This window comes from Fistularia commersonii, chromosome 6 (assembly GCF_037954325.1).
Source record: "Fistularia commersonii isolate RoL2024-O1a breed Wild chromosome 6, RoL_Fcom_v1.0, whole genome shotgun sequence".
In the NCBI taxonomy this organism is placed as follows: domain Eukaryota; kingdom Metazoa; phylum Chordata; class Actinopteri; order Syngnathiformes; family Fistulariidae; genus Fistularia; species Fistularia commersonii.
The window spans coordinates 994290-1013079 of NC_141289.1; the positions used below are offsets into that span (position 1 = coordinate 994290).

Consider the following 18790-nt stretch of genomic DNA (forward strand, 5'->3'; position numbering starts at 1 on the left):
CTGCGGTATTGCTGTTCAATATCACTGCTGTGGCAACGCATGGCCCTGCTCTTTGCGGTCGAAGCTTCACCTTCCCTGTGAAGATGTGAGGTTGTCCAGCAGGTGGTGCTTGCAGGGCATCAGATCCCCACCTCCATCCACACTTCAGGTACGACCGTCCTCCGTCCTTCTCTACGCCCCTTCCCCCGGTTGCAACTGTAAAAGCCACCTGTGATGTCATGTGTCCTCCTCCTTTGATGGCCGGCTTGGATTGGATGTCCAGGGTGACTGAAGGTATGATGCTACATAGGAGCTGTGAGGTCACACTTCCTCCACTCACCCTTCTCCAGGAGGCACAAGCAGTCCCGAAGCAACATGTCGCTGGGGCAAGTCGTTCCCCGGAAGAGGGCGGCAAGCGTGCCGCGGACCTTTGAGCAGAGTGACCTTTACTCCGGGTACAACGACTACAATCCAACCTTCGACTCAGTGGTGAGTTGCAAGTCTCTTGAATGTCCAGAGACAATTTTCTCATCTCCTGGTTATTTGCAGCCGGGTGTCCTTGGATCCGCCCTCAGAGGGGAACTGTAACATCTGCTCGGTTCGTTCCAGGAGCTTGAGAAGGACGAGGGCTTCCAGCGAGCGCTGAGGACCAGTCATGGGCGAAGACTTCCGGTCAGTGCCACTGTGGTTCCCTGACATACCCTGCCAGGTGTTAGGAAGGAGCAGTTCTAAACCTGTATTGATCGGTACTCAAAATTAGTACCTTTACATCAGGGATGACAGATGGTGATGGACAGGCTGACAGATGAGGTTAGATAGGAATCCCCATGGACCATGATGTTTGCAGATGACATTGTGATCTGTAGTGAGAGCAGACAACAGGTAGGGGAACATCTAGAGAGGTGGAGGTATGCTCTGGAAAGGAGAGGAATGGAAGTGCAGCAAGACAGAATATATGTGTGTGAATGAGAGGAACTCGGGTGGAACGGTGAGGCTACAGGGAGTGGAGATCAAGAAGCTGGAGGATTTCAGGTACTTAGGGTCAACAGTCCAGAGCGTAGGAGAGTGTGGAAAAGAGGTGAAGAGACGGTCCAAGCAGGTTGGAATGGGTGGAGAAAAGTGTCAGGGGTACCAAGAGATAGAAGAACATCAGCCAGAATAAAAATAAAGGTGTACAAGACAGTGGTGAGACCAGCGATGATGTTTGGACTAGAAACTGTTCCAATGACCAAAAGACAGCAGGCAGAACTAGAGGTTGCAGAGATGAAGATGTTGAGGTTCTCCTTGGGAGTGACCAGGATGGAGAGGATCAGGAATGAGTCTATCAGAGGAACAGCACATGTTAGATGTTTTGGAGAGAAGGTCAGGCTGAGATGGTTGGGTCATGGACAGAGGAGGGATAGAGAATTGGAGCTGCCAGGCAAGAGGTCTGGAGGAAGACCAAAGAGAAGATTTATGGACGTAGTGAGAGAAGATATGAAGGTAGTTGGTGTGAGAGAGGAGGATCCAGAGAATAGGGTTAGATGGAGGAAGTTGACTTGCTGTGGTGACACCTGAAGGGAAAACCCGAAAGAAGAAGAAGAAGAAGAAGAAGACATCAGGGATGAGGGAGTAGTCACCAAACCACAATGGGTTGACAACCAATGCTCTTCTCAAGGCCAGGGTCCAGAACTCAGGAACAGCAGTGGGTCAGTACACCTCAGTTCCTTGAGTTTCCAGGGGAAGTCGCATGCTAACATGGGTACCGTGCCCAATGGGTCCAGTTAAGACCCCAAAACTCACCCTTCTGTCAGCAGGGATTCATCATGCTAGCTGTGCCTAAAGGGCAGTGATTGATTTAGTCGGCCACTTTGTTGTTCCCTAGCTTGATCTCTACGCCTCAGCATGTGCTAGCATGAGCGCCGATCTGATGGGTGACTCTCTCCATCCTGCTTTTTGTGAAAATTGTTTCCCCAGGTAACCGTGAAACGTCCCAGTCCTGCCAGCGCGGCTCGGCCTCCAGCCTCCTCCTGCGGCGTGAGTACCATGATTGGTTAACTGATCGATGGCTAATAATCAGGAAACACCTTCTACGGTCAGAGTCTCCACTTATTCGCCTTTGACGACAGGACGGAGGAGCTCGACCCATGACCGCCATCACCGCGGCAGGGTACACCACTGCCTCGGCCTACCACGGTATGTCCAAGAACATCCGGTCTCTTCAGCTTCGGACTATTTATGACAAGAAGATTCTTCTTGTAACTTGCGATTGTCTGTCCAGGCTCGACCTTTGACCCCCTGGGGCAGTCCAGAGGTCCCGCGCCTCCTCTCGAAGCCAAGAACGAGGACACGTGAGTACTGAGGTTGTTTCCATGACAACCGTCATTGGTGTGTCATCTTCTGTGTCCGTGGTCCTGCAGGCCTGAAGAGAAGATGAAGATCATGAAGAGGAAGGTGAACGAGCTGCTGGAGGAGAGCTCGGCGGCGCAGAGCCTGGGGAACCTACAGCTGGTCAGCCACCTCTTTGGAAATGCTTCTCCCTTCTAGTGTCGGGTTTGAGGGGAAGAGAAGAACATGGATTTTAGAAGGTTATCCAGAGGTGAAGGCGGTCCAGACACCATGTTCTGGACCGGAAGAGCACCCGATGGTTGCCGTCACCACGGATGAATAAATGAAGAAGATCGTGTTTAAATCCCGCCCCTGGATTTTTCAGATCTTCAGAGGTCTTCATCCTCGCCTCACCATCAGAACCATCTGGTACAACCCGCCTCCCTCCGCTCTGTTCTTCAGGCTCTGGAAAAAGCCAAAGAGGCGGAGAGGAAGGACGGAGTGATGAGGAGGCAGCCGGGCATCAAGGACCTCGTCGGTGTCAACCTCACCTATTCCGTAAGTCAGATGGTTTGGTTCACTTCCGTCCGGTGTCACTTCCCATGTTCTCCTGCCTGGGTTCTCTCCAGGTTCTCCTTCTTCATGGTCCAAAACCACCAACTGAAGACTCTCAATCATAGGTGTGAAGGAAAGGGTGAAAGGTTGTATGTCTCTACGACGAGTGAATGAGGGGCGTCTATATGTTGCCCTGTGATTGACAGGTGACCTGTCCAGGTTAGACTCCGCCTCTCACCTCATTGTCAGCAAGGATTGGTCATTCATTTTAAGTCTTTCTCATACATAATATTTTTCAGCCTTTGGTGGAACTTCAAGTAAGCTAGTACAGTTTCAGGTCATGGAGTACCAACGAGTAAGTTAGCACAGTGCTAGGTAACTGAATAAGAAAGAGTAAGCTACTACCATGCCAGGTCATCAGGTAACAACAAGTAAGCTAGTACAGTGTCAAGTCATCAAGTAACGAGTAAGCTAGTACAGTGTCAGGTCATTAAGTAACAACAAGTAAGCTAGTACAGTGTCAGGTCATCAAGTAACGAGTAAGCTAGTACCCTGTCAAGTCATCTGGTAACAACAAGTAAGCTAGTACCGTGTCAGGTCATCAAGTAACAACAAGTAAGCTAGTACCATGTCAGGTCATCAAGTAACAACTAGTAAGCTGGTACCGTGTCAAGTCATCAGGTAAAAACAAGTAAGCTAGTACCGTGTCAGGTCATCAAGTAACAACAAGTAAGCTAGTACAGTGTCAAGTCATCAAGTAACGAGTAAGCTAGTACAGTGTCAGGCCATTAAGTAACAACAAGTAAGCTAGTACAGTGTCAGGTCATCAAGTAACGAGTAAGCTAGTACCCTGTCAAGTCATCTGGTAACAACAAGTAAGCTAGTACAGTGTCATGTCATGGAGTAACAACGAGTAAGCTAGTACCATATCAGGTCATCAAGTAACAACAAGTAAGCTAGTACCGTGTCAAGTCATCGGGTAACAACAAGTAAGCTAGTACCGTGTCAGGTCATCAAGTAACAACAAGTAACTTAGTACCGTGTCAAGTCATCAAGTAACGAGTAAGCTCGTACCCTGTCAAGTCATCTGGTAACAACAAGTAAGCTAGTACAGTGTCATGTCATGGAGTAACAACGAGTAAGCTAGTACACTGTCAGGTCATCAAGTAACAATGAGTATATGAGTACAGTGCTCACAGCTACCATGTCTTTGTCATGTATCTTGTGTTTTTATGGTTCATGTTGGTCCAGGGAGTTCAATGGGGAAGTACTTTCATGGCACAAGGCACTGTGGAGACATCTGTAAGGGGCGGGGCCAGCGAGTCACATGTCTACCTGGAGCCATATATTTCTTCAATCTGAAAAGGTATCTTGACTTCTTTGCCCCTGTTTTGCCGCTGTGTCGTCTACAGGTTCTGCTCAACCTCGCCAACCAGTATGAGAACAACGAAATGTACCCTGAGGCCCTGAAGGGCTACCAGTCCCTTGTGAGCAACAAGACGTTCACCAACTCGGGTGAGAAGTCAATAATCCAAATGAATGAATGTAAAAAAAGACCAGAAGACAATCTCCACTGTGACACTAGTGTAAGGCTGTAAGGCTGATGGGTATTCGGTATGTGGAAAGAACAGGGAACTCGTAAGGCCACATGGTTTTACAAGTTAGCTTTCTACGCCTTAATTTAATTCATCTATTTGAAATTGCGCCACGTTGAAAAGTGGTTGAGCTAACGATCCGGAACATGTTCAGGAAAGCTTTGGAGCTTGAAGATATATCATGGTGTCGTCTGCATACAGTGAGAGTATCTGACCAGGGTGACTGATGTTGTTGTGGTTTTGCTCTTTGGTTTTTGCTGCTGTTTCTGTTTCCTCAAACCCCCTCTGCTGTTGCTCCTCCAGGCCTGCTGAGGGTCAACATGGGCAACATCTACTTCAAGCAGAAGAATTACCCCAAAGCCATCAAGTTCTATGGAATGGCCCTGGATCAAATCTCCAACGCGCACAAGGAGGTGAGGATCAAGATCATGCAGAACATGGGCGGGGTCTTCTTCCGCACGGGCCAGTACTCGGACGCCATCACGTCCTACGAGCACATCATGAGCGAGAGTCCCAACGTCAAGACGGGCTTCAACCTGATCTTGTGCTACTACGCCATCGGAGACAGAGAGAGGATGAAGAAGGCCTTCCAGAAGCTCATCTCCGTCCCTTTGGGCATCGGTGATGAGGAAAAGTACATCCCAACAAATGTAAGTGGCAGAAACATACCTTAACCTGTTTCTGGAAGTACTCTCCAGGTAAAATTAAGTCAGAAGAAAAATAGTACTCCAGAGTGTAAGGGTACCAAGCAGCAGCACTGACCCACTCCTGCTGGACCTTTGGTAAGGAACTGTCATCAGAACTGTCAGTTCTGGGTTGCTGCTCCTCCACCTTCTCACCCTTTTGAGTCCAGGAACCTGGAACAGCTGGAGTCACTGGGACACTTTGGTGGAGAGCCTTGGGTGGGGACCTTCTCTAAGAATCAGATATTTGCATACAAGTCTGTGGTCACGCCATGATTTTGCATTTCAAGCTAAAGTGTCTCCACTTATATCACACTTTCACACCCTTAAGTGTTTCGCACTGGATCACATTCACCCATTCCCACCGCTAGCAGCAGAGATGCTACGCAAGGCAGCTAACCGGGCCATCGGGAGCAACTTGGGGTTCGGTGTTCTGTCCATGGACACTTCAGTATGCAAACAGGAGCAACCACTAGATAATGAAAGGGCAACATAGTGTATGTGGAGACCATTTACAGGAAGTGGCCCGCGAATTGACATGCGACCCGTTAATACTAGACTCCGCTTCCAGTCTGCTGCTGACACTGATGTCTTGTCTTGTAGGACGACCCTGGCGTGAACACGGTCATCGAGGCCATCAAGAACGACAAGCTGCACCAGATGGAGAGAGACCTGTAAGGCTAATTGGTCATGTGGTTGCCTTCAAGTTCAAACTTGGGATGTTGTCTCGCGCGAAGGCCAATTTTATGCTCCTTAGGGTCAGTCTACAAGTCATACCCGGGGCCTAGCAGTTACTCTCCTGTGCTCTTTCCCCATCTCCTCCATGTGAACCCAATACCTAGGAAAGTCCGGGCTGAGAAGTACATCATGACGGCGGCTAAGCTAATCGCCCCGGCTATCGAGACATCTTTCGCCGCAGGATACGACTGGTACGATCGTCCCCCCCGTGCTTACGTCACCGGAGAATACCCGGCTACCTTTGTCTCGAAGAGGGTCCTGCAGTGGTACATCCCAAAAATGTCACCTGATGTTCCGGGCCGTTTGAAGAGGCCGCTATTGGCGACTCTAGTTTGCCTTCTTTTATGTCACAGAATAAATTAGGACATACGATGACTTGTGACAATGACCCACTGAAAGTACCTTAAAGTAGCGTCCAGAACAGAAGGTTCAGTGAACAGCATGGTGACTTTTCCAAACTCTCACGCTGCGTTGCAAGCTTTAAAATCTCTCGTTTACTTTCTTAACACAGGTGTGTCGACATGGTGAAGAGTTCTCAGTATGCCGAAATCGCCAATCCTCTTGAGATCAACAAGGCCATGACCTACCTCAGACAGAGAGACTTCAGCCAGGTTGGTGTGTTTGAATGCTAACTAGGTGTGCTGGCCATCAGCGCAGACCTGTCAGGGTAGAGATGCTGGTCGATGTTGAGTTGACACCGCAGTTGGAGACATACCAAGCACAAAGGGTTGTTGGCTCACTTGGGACACCGAGTAAGGAAGTAGGATATCGTAGTATCCGTCCTTGCTAGCGAGTGCGCTAACATTAAGAGAGGAATAAGGAAGCAAGAGAAATCCTCCAATGAGTGTCGTGGATCTTGAACTTGAAAGAGTGTCGCACTCACAGCTGGAGAATGTAGCAGGAATAGCTCCCGTCTGCGGACAGCAGAGTAAGCTGTTATGAACCAGGAAACGAGGTGTTTGCTGCGTCAGAGCAGGAGTTCCTGGCCTCGCTGAGATGTAGCTTACGTGTTCACAGGCTGTCGAAACTCTGAAGACACTGTCGAAGACGGACAGCAGAATAAAGAGCACCGCATCCACTAACCTCTCCGCCTTGTACTTCCTGGTAAGAGTCGCTCGGTCCAAACGGCAGTCAAGATTTGCCATCAAGTAAATTTGAAGCTGGACGTTCCAGGTCCAAGTGCCGTGATGTAGATGCATCTCCTCTGAAAATGACCCTGTGACAGGAGAAGGATGTGGACCAGGCCGAAAGGTACGCTGATCTGGCCATGAATACTGACCATTACAACCCAGCGGCCCTCACCAACAAGGGCAACACGACATTTGTCAGGCAGGACTACGAGAAGGCGACGGAGTTCTTCAAGGAGGCACTGAGGAACGACTCCTCCTGCACAGAGGCGCTCTATAACCTAGGTAATGCCAACATGATGGTGGTAGAAATGGCAGTTTCAGTTGGCACTGGACCAGAGTGACCTTTGCTGATTGGTAGACCTTGTCGTCCTTCAAGGTCTGACCTATAAGAGGCTCAATCAGCTGGAGGAGGCCTTGGACTGCTTCCTGAAGCTCCACGCTATTCTCCGGAATAGTGCCCAAGTCATGTACCAGATGGCCAGCGTGTATCCTTCTCCTAATATGGGCAAGTCCAAAGATGCCTAGTTGAAGAGCCTCCGGATTTATAGACTCCCGTTTATCTTTGACCATCGGCTTCCAGCTACGAGCTCCTGAAGGATCCTACGCAGGCCATCGAGTGGCTGATGCAGGTCATCAGTCTGAGGCCCACCGACCATCGGGTCTTGTCCAAACTGGGAGAGCTGCACGACGGGGAGGGGGACAAGTGCCAGGCTTTCCAGTACTACTACGAGGTACGTGGACCCCCTTCGACACCCCTTCCTTCTAATCGCTCCTGTCTTGACCCGTTGGGTCCGATTCTCGTCCAGTCCTTCAAGGTCTACCTCTCCAACATCGAGGTGTTGGAGTGGCTGGCGGCCTATTACATCGAGGCGCAGTTTTATGAGAAGGCCATCGTGTACTTGGAGAGAGCAACGCTCATACAGTGAGTTACCACAACTAAGATTCCCCGAAAGCATCGTGGTTAAATATGGGAAAGATGAGTGATGCCAGAAATCTGTGGACCTTCAGGCCGAACCAGGTGAAGTGGCAGCTGATGGTGGCGAGCTGCCACAGGAAGAGCGGTGAGCGTTTACCACTACCGTGATACAACCGGCGGCAACGAGCCCCCGCTCACTTTTTCCTCTTGACAGGAAACTACCAGAAAGCCCTGCAAATATACGAGGACATCCACCGCAAGTTTCCAGAGAATGTCAAATGTAAGTACTTCCTTTGAACACTTGTTCTTCTTGGACGACATGACCCCTTTCGTGACCAGTGAGACGTTTGGGGTCTTTTTTGCCCAGGTCTCCGTTTCCTGGTGAGGTTGGGCACAGACTTGGGTTTGAAGGAAGTCCAAGAGTACATCACCAAGCTGAAGAAGGCAGAGAAGATGAAGGAGCTCAAAGAACAGGTACAAGTCTACTGTAGACACCCCTGGAGGATTCCATCTTACGGGAATAGGATCCCAATTTGTGCAAGAGCAGATGTTGGCTAGATGATTTTTATTTTGCGCCCAAGATTTAGTCGCAGGTTGACAAGTTCTGGAGAGGCCAGATCAAATCAACCTCCTCCATCTAACCCTATTCTGTGTGTCCTCTTCTGAGGAGGCCTTTGAAAGGCACGATTAGAACTTATTCCCTGGATGGAATTTGAATTTTCAATAAAGGTAGGGGTGGAGGTATGCTCTGGAAAGGAGAGGAGTGAAGGTTAGTCCCAGCAAGACGGGAACCCGGGTGGAACGGTGAGGCTACAGGGAGTGGAGATCAAGAAGTACTTAGGGTCACCAGTCTAGAGCAATGAAGAGTGTGGAAAAGAGGTAGGCTAAAGAAAGCGTCAGGGGTACGATGAGATAGAAGATTGTCAGCCAGAATTAAAGGAAAGGCGAAGGAGACAATGGTAAGACCAGTGATGCTGTTTGCTCTGGAAACACTTACAATTAACAAAAGACCAGAGGCAGAGCTGGAGGTCACAGGGATGAAGATGCTGAGTTTCTCTTTTGACCAAGATGGAGAGGATCACGAGGAAGTCCATCAGGGGGACGGCACATGTTAGATGTTTTGAAGAGGAGAGGTGGTTGGGTCATGGACAGAGGAGGTACAGTGAATATATCGGTAGACGGATGCCGGAATCGGAGGTCTAGAGGAAGACCAAAGAGAAGATGGGTGGACGAAGTTAGTAGGTGTGAGAGAGGAGGATCCAGAGGATAGAGTTAGATGGAGAAGGTGGATTCTCTGTGGAGACCCTGAAGGGAAAAGCCCAAAGGAGAAGAAGAATAAAGTTAGAGACTTCATAGTCACCGCACTGGAAGGTGCTCTACTGTCTCCAAAGAGGGCCTTTGGTGAGGTCTGCTACTGAAGAACCTTCTCCACACCTTTTAGCACCCTGGAGTACAAGACCGGCCTCAGACTTCCAGTTCGAAGGGACAGGGTAAAAGTTGTTAATGGAAGAACTTGCTCCCGCTGATCCAGAGATCGCAAGTCTTTTAGGCCTGTGGTTGAGTTTAAGTGGCCAAGAGGACTTTAACCTGGACCAGAGCTAAGGGACAAGAGTTCCATATGGGATGTAAAGGAGCAGAATAAAGATGGCGCGCAAATCACCAAGGTTCCTTTCAACTCGCTCGTGTTTTTGAAAAGCACCTCATCATCTGCGTAGAAGGTGGCGTTGATCTTCAACCCTCATGTTTGACCCCCACCAAATATCTTTGCTCCTTCGCTTTCCCTCCAGAGGGCCAAATCCGGGATGGAAGGCAACGCCAGAGCTCGGCGGAACGCCAAGGGCGGCCGTGACGGTGAGCCTGAACACGCCGACCTCGGGCCAACTCAACAATTTCCTAAAAAAAACAGTATCTTCTCAGGGGATTGACTGAAATTCTAGATTCTAAACAACATATATCCCTGTCGTGTCAAATAAAATGATCTTGTTTAAGGCACAGGATGTTCACGACACATTCAGCTGACAGTTTAACAACAATTTCATTCCTGCTCGTGAGGAACTTGAAGGCTTCGCGAAGCATGATTTGTTTTGCCCCCCCCAGATAATGACCGCAGGAGTAAAGGGGAACGTCTCAGCGCTAAGGTGAAGTCACTTCCTGGTTCCAGATACCCCTACGAGGCCAGCAGCCCCAAAAACCTGGGTGAGAATGACGATTCTGAGCGTCCCGTACCTGAAACTGGATGCGGTTGTTTTAGGGAGTTGTGTGTGCCATTCAGGTGACTAACTCGAGGCGGGTACATCGATGTAAAATGATATCCGACCAGACAGTTGGACCTTCATCGTGACCTGTACAATTTTCCAGCACCTGAACCAGAACTTAGACACGACTTCACATAAGGGTACAAGGAAACTCCGCTGTCCCCACTGACTTGTATGACTGAGGTGTTTTGAGAAGTATGGGGCAAAATTTGTGCTCAGTGGTCATCAGGGAGTTCGAAGGACACACCTGGATGAAGGAAACTCCATCATACTGGCCGTCCCTTCTTGCCAGGTTTTAACTGTCGGTTAAGCTGGAACTTCTGGCTCTGATCTGGTGACCCGAGGGTTATCACATCTCCAACTGGGGGTCAACTGTTCTTCCTGTACAGATGCGTCATACGTTGACCCCCTGGGGCCCCAGATGGAGAGACAAAGAATCGGTGCCAAGAAGCGACCGGAAGAACATGGCTTTGCGGACGAGGAGCTGGGAGACGACCTGCTGCCAGAATGATCGCTCTCTGCCGCCACAAAGAAACCTGGTATTTATTGTGATCTGGTACCCAAAAACCCCACCATGTAGTATCCCAAACTCCAGCATTGTCGCCTCTGTCATCCCTGAGAATTGTTTCCTGAGTTGTTAGTGCCTCAATTTTAAGGTCTCATACTTGCTGACACTTGCAGAGGGAGCAGTTGTCCACAACCTGGCGTCCATTGAAGGTGACAATCCAGCAGACGGCTCACAAGGCCATCCTCGGAGATGCCGCCGAAGGGTTGACCTATGAAGGGCGTCCCTGTGGCAAACATGGCAAAGGTTAAACGGGGAACATGGACAATGTAGGGCGTTGAGTCCACAACCACCATTGGCCTCCCTGTCCATGGAGGACACCTTCTGAGATGCTGATGGCGCGGAAGCTGCTGCTCTCAGATGCGGGAGGATGGCGCCCCCTGCTGGACAGCGACACGGAGCCCGACCATCTCCTCTGGAGGCAACTGTGTGTACAAAAGGTTCTGATTTCTTGCGGGCGACCAAATATTTGACACAAAAAAGTGGGTACTTATCAAGTATGCATGCAGACACCTGTAAGTGACCTCTACTGATAAACCCCACCTGTTCCAAACACCAATGCTTGTTCATATTTAGCCCCAAAATGCCCTGAAATGGAAGCAGCAGTCCTTTTAAGAAGGTTGGAATGGACTTTTTTTCCTTTCTGAAGTCATGGCACAGAGGGCGCAAGTTCTCCCAACATAGAGGTTGAGGTTTAAAAGAACCACTAAATACTGCTTGGATGATTTAATGCAGGCGTGACAAACAAAAGAAAGAATTCAATGTGCGAGAAGGTAACAGTTCTTTAATTCTCCAGCAGTGCCAGAAATGATGTTGTGAAATCCTTGTTTGACATCAACTTGTTGGTGATGACTGGATGGGAACTGGATGTAAGATGTGGTTGCATCCAACACCGCCGGTATAATTCTGGTTACTACTTCTCTTCCTTTGAGCTTTTCCCTTCAGGGGTCTCCACAGGGAATCCACCTTCTCCATCTAACCCTTTTCTCTGGATCTCAAACCAGGTAACATCATACGTCCACGGTCGTCCTCTAGACCTCCTAAAGTGTCAGGGGCGCTATGAGATAGAAGACTATCAGCCAGAGTGAACGGAGTGAACCACAAGACAGTGGTGAGCAGCGACGCTGTATGCTCTAGAAACAGCGGCAATGACCAAAAGACAGGAGGCAGAGCTGGAGGTCACATGCTGAGGTTCTCTTTGGGAGTGACTAGCTTACTGTTGGAGGCCACATGTTGCATGTCTCCAACCTCCCGCTGAAATGTTCCGGTGGCCAAAGATCCCAGGGTGGACAGGGGCTGGAGGTCCACTGGTCCAACGTGGGTTTTCAATCTCGGCATTTATCGATAGTCTTTTGGGGAAGCGGTACCTGCTGAGAAGCCACTCCATGCTCTTGCTGAGCAGATCAGCATGCTCTTTGAAAACACGCCTCTCCAAACACCCCAGTAAAGCAATGTAAGCCACGGCACGGGCATTTCCACTTCTTTTTGGGGGCTGTCCTGTCAAGGCCGTCTTATCCTTTGTAATGCAAACGATTCAAATTGTGTCATACATGAGTCTTTGATGATCTCTACTCCACGAAGGGAACAAGGGGCGAGTTCCCGACCACTGCAACTCCATCGTAGCTTCATGGGCACCACAAGGCACCACTAGGCTTTGCTGATGAATCCTATACTTTGCGTGGAAATGTTCAAAGTACTCTTTAGCATCCAGTGCCCTGAGGGCTCCTGCTGTTGATCCAGGCACGGTAGTCCACCGCTCCAAGCCGTCCACAACTGCCTCTCTTACGGTCTTCTGCGGAAGGTACTTGGAAAAGCAAGTCTGGGAGGGCCTGGAGCTTCTCACTGAGGGGGTTCTCGGGGTCTGTGATGAGAAGGAACGTGACGTCTCGCCTCCTGGTACCTCCTGACACTCGTGTGGAGTGAAGAATAAAATCGAGGCTACCTGGAGATGCTAGAAGGGCGCGTGCTGTGATTTCGCCGCGGGGGAAGCTGTGATGGAACACAGGGGAAGTAAAAGGGTAAAAGCGATGTCACACAGAGGGGAAACAAAAACGGGCCAATGTCTGGGATCACAGACCTCTTTGTTAGGTCATCACTCCGACACTATATTAGCCATCCTGTAAGAGTCTGTCAAGATTCCGAGCTTTGCGGTGGAGGAGCCGCCACTTTGTAGTCGCAGTATTTCATGGTGGTCCTCACTGAGTATTTGAGAGATACCGCAAGGTACGTCCGGGGTTCAGGATGACTCAGCACGACAACGCCCACCCAAAGCAGGTGTTTATCAGCGGCGGCCTGGTGAACACCTGCGAGATGTGGCGGGAACGTAGCGCCGCCCAGGAGGGCGACGCGGAGAAGCTGGAGTCCCTGAACGAGACGACGCGGGCGGAGATGGAGTGGCTGAAAAACGCCGTCCGAAACCTCAAGTTGTCCAAGGAGAAGCTCTTCGAGGAATTCCAGGAGAACGAGAGCAAACTGATGGAGGAGAACGCCACCCTGCGCGCCAAGCTAGCTCTGCTCGAGTCCCGGAGGGAGCAGAGAGAGACGGCCAATGACATTTTGACGGAAGAAGTTTACCACCTCCTCAAGGACAACATCATGTCCAGCAAGATGATGGACACCCTGGCGGCGGCCGTGGCTCACCTGGAGTCGGTTAAAGACAGGAAGCAGGCGCAGATCCTCAACCTGAGGGCGCGAGTGACCGACCTTCAGAGTGAGGTCAGGGACGTTCTGACGCAAAAGGACGACCTGACGGAGGAGCTGAGCGGCGTCCGGTCGTCGCGCTCGAGGGAGCGGGCGAAGTTCAAGTGGTTGAAGGACAAGGTGCTGGAGAACCAACGTGACGGCGGCGACGGGAGCGGTCTGCCGAAGCTGGAGAAGCACCTGGAGAGCTGGAGGAACCTGGAGACGGCTAAGGAAAAGAAACGGGAGAGCGATCTGACCCAGAGGAACAACGTCCTTCGGTCGGAGGTGACTCTGCTGCGGTCGGAGGGCGAAGCCAAAGAGAAGGAGATCGAGAAACTGAGGGAGGAAATCTACGATCTCATAAAAGCCAACCTGATCGCCAGTCAGAAGATCGAGGTCCTGACGGCGGAGGTGGTGGACCTCAAACGTCGGCACGACGGCGGCCCCGCGAGGATGGACAGCCTGAGGACCAAGCTGGAGGACCTCCAGAGTGAGATGAAGGAACTCCACGGCGACGACAGGATGATGCTTCGTCTGAAGCAGGTGGAGTCCCTGTGGGCCGGCGAGCTGGCTCAGATCGGGAAGCTGAGGGAGAAGGTGGACCAGCTCAAGGAGAAGGAGGAGCTCCTGAGCGCGAGGAACGCCGGCCTGGTCGACGAGCTGCAGCAGCAGAGGTCCTCCGCGGACAAACTCGAGGAGCAACTCCTGGGCCAAAACAAAGCCCTGCGGGTTCTCCGGGCTCGGGTGGAGAAGGCGGAGCTCTCCGGCGTGACCCGCGAAGCCTCCATGGAGCAGAAGAACCGGGAGATCGCCCGCCTGCAGCAAATCGTCGCCGAGCTGGACGCTCTCAACGGCAGGTTGAAAGAAAACCTCCGCATCCAGACGGAGATGCGGCGGGATGACGAAGTCGCCCCGCCGGACTCCGGCGACTCCGCCGAGGAGGAGCTCGGGGACGCCCGCATTGCCGAACACCTGACGGGAGGCTTCTGGCGGAGGTTCGCCAAGTGTCTCAGGACGAGCCGGATGGGTCTGATCGCGGCGATCATCAACGTGATGGTGCTGGTGCCCATGGCGGCCATTTTGGTCGCCACCAATGATTTCGTGACTCTGGTCTTGTTCCAGAATCTGGCCGACTGCGTATTCGGCGACAGCTGCTCCCTGCTGGACTCGTACTACAACTACGAGTTCCTGTACCCCTACTGAGGGGCCGAGACTTTGTTCTGTTCCGGCTACCGTCCACGTAGCTTCATGTCCACGTCCTTCTCAACAAACCGCGATTGTTTCGACAATAAACGAAAAGCGACACGCACACGTCTTCCGGACAATCGGAGTCTTGCCCTCGTTTTGTCCTCCGGTCAAGATGTCCTTCTATTTGTCTTCTTCCTCACAGGTCCGCTGGTTGCATTCCCAGGAGGAGGCCTTTCTGTGTGGGGTTCCTCCCATAGTTCACATGCAGGAGCTTCGCCGGAGACCACCAACTGTCCAGGCGTGTGGACGAGAGGGTTTGAATAAACAAGTGAATGCTTTAACATCTCTATGACATGTGGATGAAAGGGTCAAGAGTTGTATGCTCACATGTGTCTCGCACCCAATGACAGCCGTCGTTTTGTTTCACATAAAAGACATTCAAGTCCAAGGACTCGTCTCAGAAACACCTGCTTTCCGCCGCAGCCGCTTTCAGACACAAACCTCAGAAGTGTCCAACTCTTATTTGCTTCCGGGCCTCCTCCTCCTCCTCCAGGGGAACCTTTTAGCTTAGCATTCCCACAGGTAGTGAGGGACCGCGGTAGGGACTGGTGTGACCACCGGAGAAGAGGAAGACGACACGATGGTTGGAGGGTTTGTATCTTCTCTGCGTGGCTTTGCCGTGTGAAGAAACACGTTAGCTGTTAGCCAACGCAGGACTTATTTGGGGGCAAAATGTTGATATTCCTCTGCAAGCCCTGGAAACCGTTGCGCCTGCGACCCTGTCCAAGAAAACATCTGACCAGTGACCAGGGTAGCAGTTAAGAACGGCGATCTCCAAGAAGCATCTAGTAATGGGTGTCGCTAAGTGGAAGCTAAGATGTTTCTAGGGGCTGAGGTCCATGGTCTTGGTTCCTGAGAAGGTTCAGGGACGTGCAGAATAAGAATAAGAACAACTTTATTTATCCCAAAGGAAATTGTGCCAGAGTTTCAAGTGAAACATAACAATAATAAATGATAGTAGGAATTGATACCACCAAGGAGCTCCACTGAACGCCACAGGAGGTCTTTCCTACCTGAGGCTATCAGACTTTTTAATTCCTCTTCCTTCAGCCGAAGGGAATCTTCAAATCGATGTACTTTGTAAGACCTTAAAACACTTTATAGCCTTAACTTTGACACTTTATATTTTATTTGTATTTCTTATTCTCCCTCCTTCCTACTATTATCTATTATTGTTATGCTTTACTTGAAACTCTGGCACAACAATTTCCTTCGGCATAAATAAAGTTGTTCTTATTCTTAGTATAAAAAAAGGAACACCTCAAGGAGCTTTTATAGGATATTTCAGGTAAATAAATGATGTTATTCCTTTGACACAGACGACAATAAACAAAAAAAATCTTAAATATATTCAAATCATGGCGCGTCTTGTTTGATTAGAAGGTTTCCATCGTTGTTAGTAAAAAACGTGGAGGGGGGAATCCACTTCCGTTTTCAATACGTCACTTCCTGTTTTGCGCAGCAAAAACGCGCCTGCGCAGCTAGCCAACAAACATGGCGGCCGCGGCGGAGAAGTCGACGAAAGAACGGATGCTGTCCGTCCTGGACGATTTGGAGGTTTTATCCAGGTACGGCTGAACCTCACACGGCGCGTCTGCGGGTCGATAAAAGTTCCGGGTGTCGTGTTTTTCCCTCGACGTCTTTGTTTTTATTCCCCGTCCCGAATCGGAACGGACTGACCGGCTCTCTTGTTCCCGTCCAGGGAGCTCATCGAGATGTTAGCCCTCTCCCGGGGCCAGAAGTTACCGCAGCCGGGAGAAGACACGCAGGTACGGGCCTCCGACCGAGCTGAAGAACCTAAAGAATTATTTAAAAGAGTTTTAAGCCCAAAAAGTGCTGACTGGAAGAGGGTTGTTTACCTTAGCTTCGCCATGCTAGCAGAGCGGCGCTCACTGGTAGCGATGTGCGGGTCGGGAACGAACCGTTCAAAACGAATCTTTTTTTGTTTGTAACTGATTCACGATTCATTTTTCTTTATGTACTTACACTCGTAACTGCTAGCTAGCAAACAGCAATAAAGAGGCCAGGACCGCTATCTAAGTGCATTTGTGTACGTTTATGAAGCTAATTTCTACATTAGCCCATTGTGGAGAGCTACGGTTTGGTGTATAATACATAGTGTTTTGAAACCAAATGATGAGAAAGTGTAAGATAAGAGGGGAGAATGAAGGTTCAGCGCGCTCACTGTAGCCCTCCTTGTTCAGACAGCAAAGAACTTGCAGAACGAACAACTCATCTGGTAACTTGACATATAATCACCAAGAAGTTCAATGCAAAACGAACGACTCACTTAGTAACTCGTTTAATGAATCACTCAGTAGAGCACAGAAGCCGCCTTGTGTTTTCTCCCTTTTGGAGCCACCATGTTCAATCATCTAACCCTCTAACTAACTCCTGTCCTCTTTCACTTCGTCCATAAACCTCTTCTCTGGTCTTCTAGACCTCCTACTCAGATCTTCACCATCCTTCCTCTGTCCAAACCACCTCAGTGTGACTTTATCTTCTGAACATCTAACATATGCTGTCCGTCTAGTGGACTCATTCCTGATCTTCTCCGCCCTCGCTCCCGACGAGAAACCTCCACATCATCTTTTCATAACCATCTAAGCTTCTCAAGATAATCTTGATCCAGTTGTTCCTCCCGACCCGTCCGCCCGTTCCTCCTCCAGGTCCTGGAGCTGCTGGTGCAGAGGGACCGGGAGTTCCAGGAGCTGATGGCCGTGGCCCAGCAGCAGGGGAAGGTGCACCAGGAGATGCAGCTTCTGGAGAAGGAGGTGGAGAAAAGAGACAGCGACATCCAGCAGCTGCAGAAACAGCTGAAGGAGGCCGAGCACATCCTGGTGAGTCGGACCGGTTTCTCCTCGCAAAGACGAGAACCTCCGCGGACCGTGATGTCTACAAGGCAGGTTGATCCCAGGGTTGTTCTCCTGCCCTCCTAGGCCACGGCGGTGTACCAAGCCAAGGAGAAGCTGAAATCCATCGACAGAGCCCGTAAAGGTGGGTGTGTCGGGGAGGACGCCGTCTCGTCTCCGTCCTCGCCACTCACGCCGAGTCGTCTCCTCCTCCCTGCGCAGGAAGCATCTCCTCGGAGGAGATCATCAAGTACGCTCACAGGATCAGCGCCAGCAACGCCGTGTGCGCGCCGCTCAACTGGGTCCCAGGTAGGAGGCGGAGCCACCGCTACCCAGGAAGTAAAAAGACCGTCGTAACCCCGCCTCCGCGTTTGTCTCAGGTGACCCCCGCCGACCTTACCCCACCGACCTGGAGATGCGGAGCGGGATGCTGGGTCACATGGCCAACCTCCCGACCAACGGCGTGAACGGACATTTGCCCGGCGACGCGCTGGCGGCCGGACGGCTTCCAGGTGAGTGGCTCCGCCGGGGAACATGGCCGCCGCGGCCGCTAACTCCCACCAACTCCCGCCGATCCCGTCCGCAGACGTCCTGACCCCGCACTACCCGTGGCAGTCGTCCGACGTCTCCGTGGGGATGCTGCCCCCTCACCATGGCAACGACTTCGGCCTGGAACCGCCGGGCCACAACAAGGAGAACGAGGACGACGTGGAGGCCATGTCCACCGACTCGTCCAGCAGCAGCAGCGACTCCGACTGAGATGCCGCCTCTGCATGTGTGTGTGTGTGTGTGTTTGTAAATATATTTGTACATAACCAGCGGTGTAAATAAACAGGTTTTGAGTAGAAATGTGTGTTCTGTCTGTTTCCATAGCGACAGTAACGTTGATCCTCCTAATACGAAACGTCAAGGTCAAAGGTCAGGGAGTGTTTGTGCTGTCCCAGTTAGCGCTGCGTTCAAGTGTCCTCCAAAAATATCGGATGAGCCAGAATTATTCACTTAATAGATGATGCTGACACAGTCACGCTCAAATCATTTTTATATTAAATACACACGCAGCACTTTTTGTCATTTTCTTGTGTTTTCAGCAGAATCTGAAGAAAAGGGGAACTTAATTGTTTGAACTTGTGATGCTACGATGTGTATTTTGAACTGCGTTTAATTTAAAAACAAAAATCAGATTAGATTTTAATTTCCCCCCGAATATATTAGTTTCGCTGTGCGCGCAATTTTTTATTTTCTTTCTTTCTTTCTTTCTTTCTTTCCTTTCGCGTGTGAAACTCTT

The 18790-nt window shown here is 50.6% G+C and overlaps 2 protein-coding genes across 2 annotated transcripts; both read left to right on the forward strand.

Moving 5' to 3' along the window:
* The first annotated feature begins 91 nt into the window (after positions 1-91).
* On the forward strand, positions 92-11417 carry LOC147233118 (intraflagellar transport protein 88 homolog). Its single transcript, XM_086147661.1, has 25 exons — positions 92-148; positions 330-468; positions 589-651; positions 1936-1995; positions 2088-2154; positions 2240-2309; positions 2379-2469; positions 2749-2844; positions 4254-4356; positions 4740-5086; positions 5723-5793; positions 5962-6048; positions 6369-6468; positions 6875-6961; positions 7083-7269; positions 7364-7472; positions 7568-7718; positions 7794-7909; positions 7996-8048; positions 8118-8183; positions 8271-8377; positions 9691-9754; positions 10001-10099; positions 10548-10697; positions 10840-11417. The coding sequence occupies exons 2-24, from the start codon at positions 355-357 to the stop codon at positions 10667-10669; spliced, it is 2430 nt and encodes an 809-aa protein (XP_086003787.1). The 5' UTR covers positions 92-148; positions 330-354; the 3' UTR covers positions 10670-10697; positions 10840-11417.
* Positions 11418-16119: 4702 nt separating this feature from the next.
* On the forward strand, positions 16120-18342 carry med4 (mediator complex subunit 4). Its single transcript, XM_086147434.1, has 7 exons — positions 16120-16221; positions 16356-16422; positions 17323-17493; positions 17593-17650; positions 17728-17814; positions 17886-18017; positions 18092-18342. Exons 1-7 carry the CDS (start codon positions 16148-16150, stop codon positions 18262-18264), a joined length of 762 nt encoding a protein of 253 aa, XP_086003560.1. The 5' UTR covers positions 16120-16147; the 3' UTR covers positions 18265-18342.
* The last annotated feature ends 448 nt before the right edge of the window (positions 18343-18790 follow it).